The sequence below is a fragment of the Lytechinus variegatus genome, chromosome 4, assembly GCF_018143015.1.
Source record: "Lytechinus variegatus isolate NC3 chromosome 4, Lvar_3.0, whole genome shotgun sequence".
Classification (NCBI taxonomy): Eukaryota; Metazoa; Echinodermata; class Echinoidea; order Temnopleuroida; family Toxopneustidae; genus Lytechinus; species Lytechinus variegatus.
In genome coordinates, this window is record NC_054743.1 from 64,747,785 (window position 1) to 64,761,249 (window position 13,465).

Consider the following 13,465-nt stretch of genomic DNA (forward strand, 5'->3'; position numbering starts at 1 on the left):
ATATTTATAATGATTGTCTAATTTTTACAGATGAATTCATAAGATTAACTAATCACGCACCACAATAAGTTTGGCGGCACAATAATGTTTTGCCTACTCAGCAGGAAATGATACGATTCAGCAGCTCCAGCTCCGGCCAGCTCCGGCCGACTAGACGACTAGACTACGAGTCTCGATCTCGTGCGGCTAGCTAGCTCCGCGACGGCGGTGTATTGAACTAAAGCTATCGTTAGACAGTGTGCTGGAGTCATGACTTAAAATTGTAAGTATAATTCATTATTCTATGTTACGATTAACGGTAATTTTCTTACCATTTTGATTTAGCTTGAACTAGTTGTATGTTAGATTTAACAATCAAAATGAACAGTTAGCTCATTAGAAATCTGCACTGGCAAAATAGCACTGGCAGGAATTTATTTAGCCCCACTCTGTCAATTTGGTGTTAGTTTTGACAAAGTTTTTCATTCAGTCTCATTTTTCGTTCAACAAAAGTGTCCTAGTCAGTATAACACTAATTAAGTTTAACAGTTTTAAAAATAACTTAAATAAGTGCTCTGCTTCATGATGATTGATAAAGAAAAAATGCACTGCTTGACGAAACAAAGCTATTCTTCGCTACAGCTATCCACAAGACACGAACTTGTCTAAATTAAATCAAACTCAAACAAAGTCTTGACTTATTAGGAAATTTGCAGTTTTAACTTACTTTTTATTTATTAATTTTGTGATCCCTCCTTTTGAAGGGTTAAAGGGGCACGATAATAAAAAGAAAATGATAGAAAATGCAACCAGCTACAGCTTACCATGTTTTGAATCTGAATAGCTAGCGCTAGTTGGGTCAGCAAAATGTTTTTGGGTAAAACATCCACGCTAACGTATTTATGCTAGAAAATACACATTTACAAACATAACAGCAAATGATCAAAGAACCTCATCCTGAATATTTTTCATAAAAAATTTGTATTTTCCAGCATGTATTTTGGAAAAATGGTAAGCGGATTATATACTTTCTATTATTTTCTCTTTACTTTTGCATCCCTTCTCACCCATTTAAAAGAGACTTACGCAGTTATCGATGACTACATTATGCAGTTAAAGGACAAGTCCACCCCAACAAATAGTTGATAAGAATAAAAAGAGAAAAATTTAAAAAGCATAACACTGAAAATTTCATCAAAATCAGATGTAAAATAAGAAAGTTTTGACATTTTAAAATTTCACTTAATTTCACAGAACAGTTACATGCACATCCTGGCTGTTATACACGTGAGGAGACTATGACGTCATCCACTCAACTTCCTTTGTCTTTATTATATGAAATATTCTTTTTTCATTGTCAAGTTGAACAATGATTAATTCCTCCCTGAACATCTGGAATTAGCACTGACAGAAATAGATCTATTTGTCTGTCGATGTTATAGGCTCTTCCTGTACACATAACTTGTATTGAATTTGACCACGACGATCCAGTATCCCTTGATTTTCCTGGTATTAGAAGACATAAATAGAATAGAACAAGTCTATTCATAATATATGCTTTTTGGTCTCCCTAATTTGATTATGGATCTGCATTTAATTCTTACTTAATTGATGCTATTACTCCATATGTTATTTCACAAACTGTACATTTGTTTATTTTTTTCTACTTATATGATTGACCTATATAAACCAAAATGCACCCAATTTATTATTACATATCCCCTCGCAGAATTTGTTTATTCTGTGACTTTCCTATACTGTATAACACTTTGTTTTCTTAGAGGGTCAATTAATAATAATAACAGTATATTCACCCAGGGTAGCCACTTCAGTTCCGAAGCTGTTCTCCCAGCGGGCCCTGCTAATATTACCCCGGGTAAGCTAGGCTATTCAAGTGCACACAGCTTTTTAAGGAATTGCTTTCTGCTGGTCCAATTCGCACTTTAATGGTTTTAATACTGTTATTAATTATATCACTCAGTTGAAAGTCTGCAAATATGATGAGAAACTTTTTCTTTTTTTACACAGGTAAGCTGCACGATGGAAGATCACATAACAAAGCGTGGAGCCTACAAAAGATATAGAGAAGGTGGGATTCCAAAGTCTACCATACACAGTTGGAAGCTTTCGGGTAAAAAAATGTAAGTGATAGGTTCTCCCCATGTATTCATTTATTTGTTAACAGCAGATCAGAGACTGATATATAACTTTTTTGAAAGAGAAATTAAAGGATGAGAAACCTAAAGTGGTTTTAAAGTTGTGATAATTCAAATACAAATTGGAAACTCAAGGTTTTTCCTTTTGAGCAGCTTGATTTTTTTTCGTAGGAGAAGCAATTAGATATAATTGTGCCCTAAAGGCCTTTCCAATGAAATATGTTCTTCATTAACACCCACACAATGGAAGTTTCTTAAGGAACTTACAGTACTAAACATGTGGGACAGTTTCTTATGATATTACTCACAGATTTGTCAATATTTATTTGCTCATTTACAATTTTCGTATTTTCATTTAGATAGTTAGGTCCTCATATCAAACTCATTCCTTGAGATATCAGATTACAGGTGATCTCAGTCACCAAAAACACATTCAGCATTATTTCTGATTACTTGCCACTTTCTACTGACACGCATTTGAATTTCATATACTATATTCATATGTAATTGTTCATGTTCAACTTAAGTACTTTCTATCTTACTCCTCATTTTCTTCCTGTTGTTTTCATTACCAGTTGTGCAGACCATGCGGAAGTTGAAGTTGAATTACGTCAGGAACAAGACCCACAGAAAAAGGTTGATGTTGTACCAGAAGTTGAACTCTATGTAATATCTGATTCTGATTCAGATCAGGACCTACATGTAGCTCTTAGGTCTGAATCACAGACAAAACTGGATTGGGAACCAGAGCCTGATATGCACATGGAAAATGGATCGCAAAAAGAGTCAGATACAATTTCGGAGACAGAGTCTGATATCGAATCTAGTCTAGAAGGGCAATTTCATGGTAAGTGATGTTATTTTGAAAGAAGCTTTTCATCTTATTGTTATATATGCAGCTGAGCCGCATATATAACAATAAGATGAACGGCTCTTAAATTATGGATCATTCTAAAGCACATCTTTAGACTTATCTTTTCAGTGCTACTTTATTTTGTTTGTGCAGCAGAATCTATATTATGCTGTTTTATTTTTACTATCGCTATTACTCGAGATATGAAACAATGCAGATGAAATCAAAATTTTGTTACCAGGTACACCCTGTACAATACAGTAAATAATTTGTGATTGCCAGTTTCTATATTGATTGCGGATAGTCAAATAGCAATTTAAAAAAAAGAAAAAAAAAATGCTGTGTCCTTTATATGATTTTATTTCCAAATGAATCCTGAAACACAAGTTACTGGAGTGATAGGATATTTTTGTACATCTCTTATTAACACAAAGTGTCTTCCCTTTGGAAGTAAGACAAAGATATTGGTAATAATGTTATGCTTAAAAATAATGTATCAGTTTGTTTCATCTCCATTTAAAGTGATCTTACACTCCTATTGTTGTAGAGGTTACATAACATGGCTTTTGAAATACAAAAGTGCCTTAATTTTGTTCAGATTAGCTTTATGTCAATAAAGACATCGAAAACAATATTTTTTAACAAATGAATTATTGTTTCCCATGTTTGTAGTGTACACACATACAATTTAAATAACCCTTGTAGATTCATGGAAATGAATCAGTAGAAGAATATCATAGTCGGAACTAAGAATTTGAAAAATGATATGAATGATGCCCATACATTTTAATGATCACAAGTCAATATCAAAGGGTTTGCATTTAAGGCACATTTTTTTATGGTTTCTTGTCTTGGAATTACTCAGAGCCTGGTTCAGAATCTGATCGAGATTCTGATCATGAACTGGAACCAGATCCTGATTATGACTTTGAGCCGGAGCGAGATCCTGAGCGGGAACCTGATCCTGATTATGACTTGGATCCTGAGCCGGAGCAAAATCCTGAGCGGGAATCTGATACTAATTATGACTCGGATCCTGAGCCGGTGCGAGATCCTGAGCCGGAGCCTGATCCGGAGCCTGAGCCGGAGCCTGACCCTAATCCTGAACCTGATCCAGAGACTGATGGCAGTGACAATGAATCTTCTGATGGCAGGGTAATATCAACTCATATAATACAAGTTAATTAGACTGAGACATATGATAAAGCTGAGATAAATTTAGAACAATTTTGGTTTATTACAAGATTCATTTGTAGGTATTTAAATCCAAAACATGAACATTGATCTTAAGCTCTTGAGATTGCAGGCAATCCAAATTGAAGTAAAATTTTGCTTCGATTGACATCTACATGTATATATCTAATATTCAGAATATTAAACATTTCCTAAATTAGATTTATGAATTGAACTATAATTGAATGTACCTTCTGATATCAAATTTTTAATTTTTTGCCACAAATTTTCAAGTTGAAAAACATTAGATGTGAAACGAATCCACTTTTCCACTTACAATTTATGAAAAATGACAAATGTTCAGGGTATAGTCGGCGCCCGTCAACCGTGACGCGTGGGAGCAAGAATGAATGACCTCCATTGAAATATATTTCGCAAGATAAATAACATCTTTTGCCACGAATTGACAGCATTTCACAGATTAATTTCACAACTTACTTGAAATAAAAAATTTGCTAGCTGAACAAATGTCACACCATTATCGTTGAGAAGTAAGACCTACACCACATGTACATGGTAGTACTGGGCAGGCAGCAGATTCAACTCTGGATATTGTTATTGCTCTCAGCTTTTCAGATTTCACTGATTTCCTTGTAGCTTGTACTACAGAATTTTATCATGAACCTATAATGGGGGGTGTTAGCAAGCCAAGTTTTCTGACAACCCAGCTGCATATGCTGATTTTGTTAAAGAGTCAGAGGGGATTTCTCCTTGTGCCTCATTATTTATACGTCACGGCCACATGTTCGTGATGTTGCTTGTCAATTTGATTTTTAGAGACCTGGATTGTTGCACTGCCAAAAACAAACTAATGTTTGAAATGATTTCTACAGAATGCTTAAAAGAAAAGTGTGATTTTCATTTTGGAGTTTCTGTCTGATGATTACTCCTAACCACAAATAAACACATATCTGAAATTTAGAAATCCTTTTTTGAGGAAATAATTCCTCCCACCATTTGAATATTTCTAATTAAAATGCTGTGTGCATTATTTGGTAGACTATTCTCCTGATAAGTAGCCAAAGGATCAGAACAAAATTTGTAAATTTTTGTAATTTGAGATTCTTTCCTATGTTATTCTCTTAAACTAACAGACATTTGTCAAATTTTAATTTCTTTATCAATTATTTTCTTATATTCCATATTTGTTTTTTTATGACAGAATGATTTTCCAAGAGATAACGGAGAGAAACCACTGTACGACGGTTCTGAGGTCACCATAGATCAAGCCAGAGTACTTTTACTGTCATATATTTTTAAGCACAATGTAAGTGGTGTAGGTCTGAAAGATTTGTTATTTATGCTAGACATCTTCTTTCCTGGGGTTCTTCCTCAATCGAAATATATCTTTCTTAAAGAATTTTCTAACATAACCAATATAGTGTACCACATCACATGCAGTTATTGCAGTGCATATATTGGGTGCAGAAGTGTAATAGGAGAAGTAGGCAATTGTCCACAATGTGAAAGGCAGTTTTCTTGTAAAGAGAATATTGTTAGTGATAATTTTTTTGTTACAATACCATTGAAAGAGCAGCTCCAGAGTCTCTTAGAAGGTTATGATAGGAACAAAATGATATCACATAGAACGAGACCAGGTGTCATTAAAGACATGTGCTCAGGGGCTGAAGTAAAGCGAATGGTACAGGAAGGAAATTTGCATGACTCTGACATTACCCTTACCCTTAACATTGATGGTGTTCCAGTGTTCAAGTCATCAACTCGTTCTCTATGGCCAATTCAATGTATAGTAAATGAGCTGATGCCAGAGGATAGGAGACGTAATATATTAATTACAGGGCTGTGGTTTGGTTCTAAAAAGCCAAAGATGAACGCCTTTTTGAAACCACTAAATGAGGAATTACAGGAATTGGGTACAAATGGATTTAGGTGGAAAAGCTCCACAGGGGATGTTATCAACAGTCGTGTTTTTTTGGGATGTTCTTCTTGTGATGCTGTGGCTAGGCCTGTAGTTAGAAACTGCATGCAGTTCAATGGCCAATATGGATGTGATTGGTGTCGCCATCGTGGAGAGCGTCTTCCAAAAGGAGATGGCTTTGTGCGTTGCTTTCCATTTACATATCCTGAACCAGAGTTGCGTACATTAGAGTCTCATCGTGAAGATGTTATTAGGGCAGTAGAATCAGGCGAACCAGTGCATGGTGTGAAGGGCCCTTCAGTCTTGATGGTAATGCCCAACTTCAATATTGTAGAAGGTTTCATTGTTGACTACATGCATTGTGTCCTCCTTGGTGTAGTCAGACAGTTTGTCAATCTATGGCTGGACAGTACCAATCACATACACCCATGGTATATTGGAAATAAAATAACCCAAATAGATGCCAAACTGTTGAGGATTCACCCACCTGCGGAAGTAACAAGAGCTCCTAGAAGTCTATCGACAAGACATTTCTGGAAGGCTTCTGAGTGGAGATCCTTTCTTTTGTTTTACTCTCTTTTGATTTTACAGGGGATACTCCCAGCACAATTTCTGGAACACTGGTTCCTTTTGGTACATGCAGCCTATACTCTGCTACAGAACGAGCTACATGTTGAAGATGTTCATAAAGCAGAGCTAACCCTGAAGAAGTTTGTCATCCAGACTGCTTCATTGTATGGAAGAGAATACGTATCATTTAATGTCCACCAATTGTGTCATTGGTCACAAAGCGTGTATTCTTGGGGACCTGCCTGGAGTCATTCTGCCTTTCCTTTCGAAGGAAATAATCAACTTCTTCTCAGGTTGAGTCATGGAACCCAGAACATTGTGACACAGATGGCTCACAACTTCCAATTACACCAGACCACAAGAAAGCTTGCAAAGAAGTGCATGTCAGATGCAACAGGCAAATGTGTGGAACTTTATGAACAGTTGACTCACACAGGGTCATACAGACCTGTTCAGCGAAGGATGATTGGCAAAGTTGAGCTTTTGGGCAAGTCAAATATCTTAAGAATGGATGCAAGGCATCATATTGCTATCGAGCATCTTATTGGAGAACAGCTTCATTGTGTGAATGCCACTTATTGGAACCGCTTCCAGTACGAGGGAAGACTGTACCATAGTCAAAGTTACAGCAGATCAAATAAAAGGAACAATTCAGTTTTCAAACGAAGGGATGGCCAGTTCTGTTGTATTCAGACTATTACCGTAGTGAAACTTGCCTGTCACTGTGATGTTGGCCAGTGTGACTGTGTGGGAACACCTGTAGTCATTGTTCGTGTATTAGAAAGGACTGCCGGGGCTCAGTTTGCCGATAGGCAGCTTGCTATTGAAAGTCACATTAGTCATGTGATGCAGGTGAGATCTCCTCTTGAGGCAGTTTTCGTGGAAAACATTGAGGAGAAATGTGTTGTCTGCAATCACACTGGTGACTCACTTTATGTGACTTCTCTCCCAAATAGACATGAAAGAGACTAAACCTTTTGAACGGTGAACATAATATATGATTATCTGGTTATCGTCTTCAGCTGTGATTAACTAATTGACAATTTGCATAGTTGATTTTTCACATTAAGTACTAAACCTTTGTGTTGCACTTTCTTTCCAATATGACTCTACATTAGTTCAAATAAAAAACATTTTGCATTTGTGTGGATATTAGCTAGCTTCCTGATTGTAGTGCAGAACACAACATTCCACACAAAGATTTAAAGATATTGGCTTAATCTATTGATAGCAATTTGGATGAAATTAATTACTATACAATTTTTAAGATTAATTGTGCCAATTATCAGCAAAATTGTGCAGCCGACAGCCCCCCCCCCCCCCCCCCCATCCATGTGATCTCCCAAAATATCCTGCCCTAGATACATGTAGGGTTATTATGCCAGTGCCCACAGTTTATAAAGCAACCAAAGTGTTTTGTATCAACATTCTCAATAAAGAATGTTACACATTTGTGTAAATTTTAGAGACATGTTCAAGGCAGATTTTCGGAGGGCTATCTTAGATTTGTTTTTGAATTGGGGTGTTGGGGTGTGCCTTGTCCTTGTACCTTCACCAATGCATTGATACTAAATTCAACCATATTTGCAATTTATGAATTGTGATTTTTACTTTCAAAATGGAAATAAAAATAAATTAGTTTATCTGATATTATATAACTTTGCTTGAAAGTGTATTATTGATATAACTCATTTTTTGTTTTGGTAATGTGCAGCTTCATGCATGGAAATTGATTTAATATAATTAGTACTATTTTAAATATCTCTTGTAAAAAGTTATTTAACAAGGGAGTATTATTTTAACCGTAGGTGACGAGTATTTGAAAATTTGACCTTTCTGATACAGACACGACTCATGCTCATTTTAAAACTGACCCCTAATATTATCAATTTACAGAATGCAAATATATTGATGACAAATGATATAAGTGAAAGATAATCGACGCTCATTAATAAAGTTGAATAAACTATGCCGTTGGCCTATTTCTAGTCAAGATAGCACAGCACTTTCAAATATTGAATGCAGTTCCTACAATTTCTTATTTTACATTCCAAATTCAATAACATTTTGAATCAGCTATCTTGCTGGTATAGTTTCTTATATTTTTCGACTTGTGCTGTGAATTTGATGAAATTTGATTACTGCAGTTTCATGCTTTTAGATTCTGTTGAATTTTTACTGTAATTCTTTTTCATACTAAGTTATTTTCAATGCAGTTTTATGCTACATTGTGTCACATAAAAATACTGACATCGTATTCACCTGGATGGCGTATGGGTTAGTGCAGCCTGCAGAATACAGTTATTAGGTTAACTGCATGATGCCTTGCAGCTCATCCAGGTGGATCTTGTTACTTTTTTGGGTTCTGGGTTCTGACTGTATTATTACCATGAGAAAAATAAATCCGTTGCTAACTAGCTAGGTTATAATACAATTTAAGGGACCAAAGTGTTAACAATTTACCTCATGTTGTAAACTGTCTTTAATATGCATGTAAAGGTATAAATGTTTTTTATTTTCCTTTAATCTCTTTCTAGAAGGTTTTTTTTCAGTTTAGTAAATGTCAACTGGTGTGTAAATATTTTATCAGGTTTTATGATTTATACACACACACACGTGTATATGCCCAGATGATGCTACATGTGATACCTTTTTGTAGTGCAAATTTGTTGTCACACTTTTCCATGAAGATAGAGTTGTGTATTTTTAGTTTAGAATATTGGCTCAAAAACCACTGTCTTTGCTTAATTAATTTTTTCGGAAGAAAATTATGTTATGAAACGGCACACTAATTGCGCCAAGATAGCTTTTAGCCTATGTCAGATGTCAGAATATGAATATAGACATTGAATTTGATGAGAGGGAAAGGTGTATTTATAGGTGAACCTCATTTACAATATTGAATAGATACAAGCCATACATTCTTGAATTATATGGTGGTATATTTACATGATTTGTTGCATGGTATGAATGTTACTCTCACATGTCGGGATTTCTTTAAGGAAAGTTCACCTGATTTGCAAGAAATAGTTTCAATGGACAAGTGCCAAATATTTTGTTTAAAATTTCATTAAATGTATGATGAATGATATAATCCTGCTGAGTGTATTTCTTTTTTAATATGCCTTAGTCTTTCCACTACTTCTTTACAGCAACAAATACAAATTCCAATCATTTTGTCATTCATTTCTACATTGATGCTGATATATGATATTGATAAGTGAAGAAGTAATCTGAAAAAGATAACAAATGCATGGAGAAAACCGTATGCTGTGCCTACCACAGTAATAATCACAAATGAGGGCTACGATACTTTAAGACTTGTAATCGTTGCCAGCTTTATTTGCTTTTCTTGTAGATGAAACAGAGAGGGTATTGGACTTGCAATCGCAATTCTTTCTAAAACGGTATTATTTTGATCACTAGTATTTTGTAGGATGATCTAGATTTTTGTTTAGAATATTCACAAACATGCCTACATGTATGGAGAGAAGATACCAGATTAAGAAAATAATAACGAAATAGAATGAAATAGAATAAAAATTGGAAACAGAGGCAGACGGAAGCACAGGGGGGGGGGCCTCTGAGAGCCATAAAGTCAATATTCTTCATGTAAATATGCCATTCTTACACAAGTGTGCCCCCAGTTACAACGTATATATTTCAATGGAAATATGTAATTCATTACACATGTAAGGACTTTTTTTTTGCTTGTCAAATTTTCATCTGGAAACTACCCATCCCCTTGGAAAATCCTGCTTTGAAAATTTTATTTCTAAAAAAAAAGATAGTAAAACCTATAAAAAAACAGTGGCGTGCAGATGGGGGGAGGCCCCCCCAAAAAAACAACAACAAAGAATCTAAAAGAAAAAGAAAGGGATTGAGAGGAAGGTGAAATATGATATTATTTTTAACATTCGCATTGTTAACTATTATTGAGATATCCATCCATCTTCCTCATGCTCCCAAAAACTTGCATGCTATGATTATGATTATTTTGCTTTCAGGAATGACAATTTGTTGATATTGCAAGGGTACAGTTGAACCCATAATTTTCATGATTTTCTTTGATTTGGGGAAGCAGCTTGCATATTAAGTCAAAAATGAAAAACTTGTAATAATCTTTGATGGATTTTCTTTAAATCGTCAAATTTTTTATTTGGTTACAATTGGGTATACGTACCATCACCATTCAATTTATTATAGACATATAGGCCCTACCATTGAGCCATCTTTGGGTTACAAATTACCATCTGGTATAGGCACATACCACTGAGAGACCATTTGTTATATGGTATACCATTCATTATCAAAAACAAATACCTATTATACCATTAGGCCTTGGCACATACCACTGAGGAACCACTGGGTAAATGGTATACCGTTCACTATTAAAATAAATACTAATTATACTATTAGGCCTTGGCACTTACCTTTGAGGAACCACTGGGTAAATGGTATACCATTCACTATTAAAATAAATACTTATTATACCATTAGGCCTTGGCACTTACCATTGAGAAATCACTGGGTAAATGGTATACCATTCACTATTAAGATATATACTAATTATACCATTAGGCCTTGGCACTTACCACTGAGAAACCACAGGGTAAATGGTATACCATTCACTATTAAAATGAATACCAATTATACCATTAGGCCTTGGCACTTACCATTGAGGAACCACTGGTTAAATGGTATACCATTCACTATTAAAATAAATACCAATTATACCATTAGTCCTTGGCACATACCATTGAGAAACCACTGGGTAAATGGTATACCATTCACTATTAAAATAAATACCAATTATACCATTAGGCCTTGGCACATACCGTTGAGAAACCACTGTGTAAATGGTATACCATTCACTATTAAAATAAATACCAATTATACCATTAGGCCTTGGCACATACCGTTGAGAAACCACTGGGTATATGGTATACCATTCACTATTAAAATAAATACCAATTATACCATTAGGCCTTGGCACATACCGTTGAGAAACCACTGGGTAAATGGTATACCATTCACTATTAAAATAAATACCAATTATACCATTAGGCCTTGGCACATACCGTTGAGAAACCACTGGTAAATGGTATACCATTCACTATTAAAATAAATACCAATTATACCATCAGGCCTTGGCACATACCGTTGAGAAACCACTGTGTAAATGGTATACCATTCACTATTAAGATAAATACCAATTATACCATTAGGACTCAGCACATACCGTTGAGAAACCACTTGGTAAATGGTACCATCAACTATTAAAAAGCTACCAATTATACCATTAGGCCTTGGCACATACCACCGAGACACCATTGGATAAATGGTATACCATTCACCATTAAAACATTTACCAATCACCATTTACCACATCCCATTGAGATACCATTGGATAAATGGTATACATTTTGCCATTTAAACAATTACCATTCATACCATTAAGGAAGTACCACTGAGACACCATTTGGTGAATGGTATACCATTGACCATTTAATCATCTACCAACTACCATTAAGCAAATATCATTGAAACACCATTTGAATACCATTTACTCACCATTTACCATTCAATTCACCATTCAAATACCATTCGCCACCATTCAAATACCATTGGCGATTTTTATAAGGGACTTTATATCAAATTAATTGATTTTCTCCCTCCCATTATGTACACCGTGTTCTGCTTCCTCATCTGACAAAAAAAAAGATTATGACACCATGCCTATTTGTTTTTATAGTTTCACATAAAGTACAGCTAGGAACAATACGCAACGTCATCAAAATATAACTATGAGACTGCATATGATTTCTGTCAGGCCTATATAAAAGCTTAAGGAATACAAAGATGAAGATCGAAAAGCATCAACCCCGGGGCATCAACGAACCTCACATCATTTTCAAGCAAAATTGTGAAAGATATAGAGGAACGCAGAAAAAAATAGATGTGGTATGAACAGACAGATAGATAGATAGATAGATAGATAGTAGATAGATGGATGGATGGATGGATGGATAGATAGATAGATAGATGGGGATAGATAGATATTAGTAGATAGATACACTTTATATCAAATTAATTGATTTTCTCCCTCCCATTATGTACACCGTGTTCTGCTTCCTCATCTGACAAAAAAAAAGATTATGACACCATGCCTATTTGTTTTTATAGTTTCACATAAAGTACAGCTAGGAACAATACGCAATGTCATCAAAATAAAACTATGAGACTGCATATGATTTCTGTCAGGCCTATATAAAAGCTTAAGGAATACAAAGATGAAGATCGAAAAGCATCAACCCCGGGGCATCAACGAACCTCACATCATTTTCAAGCAAAATTGTGAAAGATATAGAGGAACACAGAAAAAAAATAGATGTGATATGAACAGACAGATAGATAGATAGATAGATAGATAGACAGACAGACAGACAGACAGACTGATAGATAGATAGATGGGGATAGATAGATACTAGTAGACAGATAGATAGATAGATAAATGTACATATTGAAACATGCATACATATATATGTCAACTAGAAGAACCCAGTAGTAAAGCGAGCGATGCATATAATCTGTGTTATTTTCTTCTGCATTCATTAATGATACAAAACTTTTTGAAATATATATTTTGTAATACAATAAAAAGTACTATATATTTCAAAGATTGAATATTTTACAGCAATTATTAAAAATACATAAAATATGGTTAATCAAATGGTTCATGTAACATTGTATAATCATTCTAAATAATAAAAAAAGCGACTGTAATCAGGCTTT

General features: G+C 34.8%; 1 protein-coding gene across 1 annotated transcript; it reads left to right on the forward strand.

Moving 5' to 3' along the window:
- The first annotated feature begins 161 nt into the window (after nucleotides 1-161).
- Nucleotides 162-7,893, forward strand: LOC121414541. The gene is made up of 5 exons (XM_041607750.1): nucleotides 162-262; nucleotides 2,008-2,120; nucleotides 2,711-2,982; nucleotides 3,854-4,143; nucleotides 5,384-7,893. The coding sequence occupies exons 2-5, from the start codon at nucleotides 2,020-2,022 to the stop codon at nucleotides 7,640-7,642; spliced, it is 2,922 nt and encodes a 973-aa protein (XP_041463684.1). The 5' UTR covers nucleotides 162-262; nucleotides 2,008-2,019; the 3' UTR covers nucleotides 7,643-7,893.
- Nucleotides 7,894-13,465: the final 5,572 nt, after the last annotated feature.

Bases quoted from the DNA above. Each gene is read 5' to 3' on its own strand.
- LOC121414541 (XM_041607750.1), top strand. From the start codon at position 2,020: ATGGAAGATCACATAACAAAGCGTGGAGCCTACAAAAGATATAGAGAA. The intron at 2,121-2,710 runs GTAAGTGATAGG...TTTCATTACCAG, and splicing joins AAGCTTTCGGGTAAAAAAAT to TTGTGCAGACCATGCGGAAG. The intron at 4,144-5,383 runs GTAATATCAACT...TTTTTATGACAG, and splicing joins ATGAATCTTCTGATGGCAGG to AATGATTTTCCAAGAGATAA.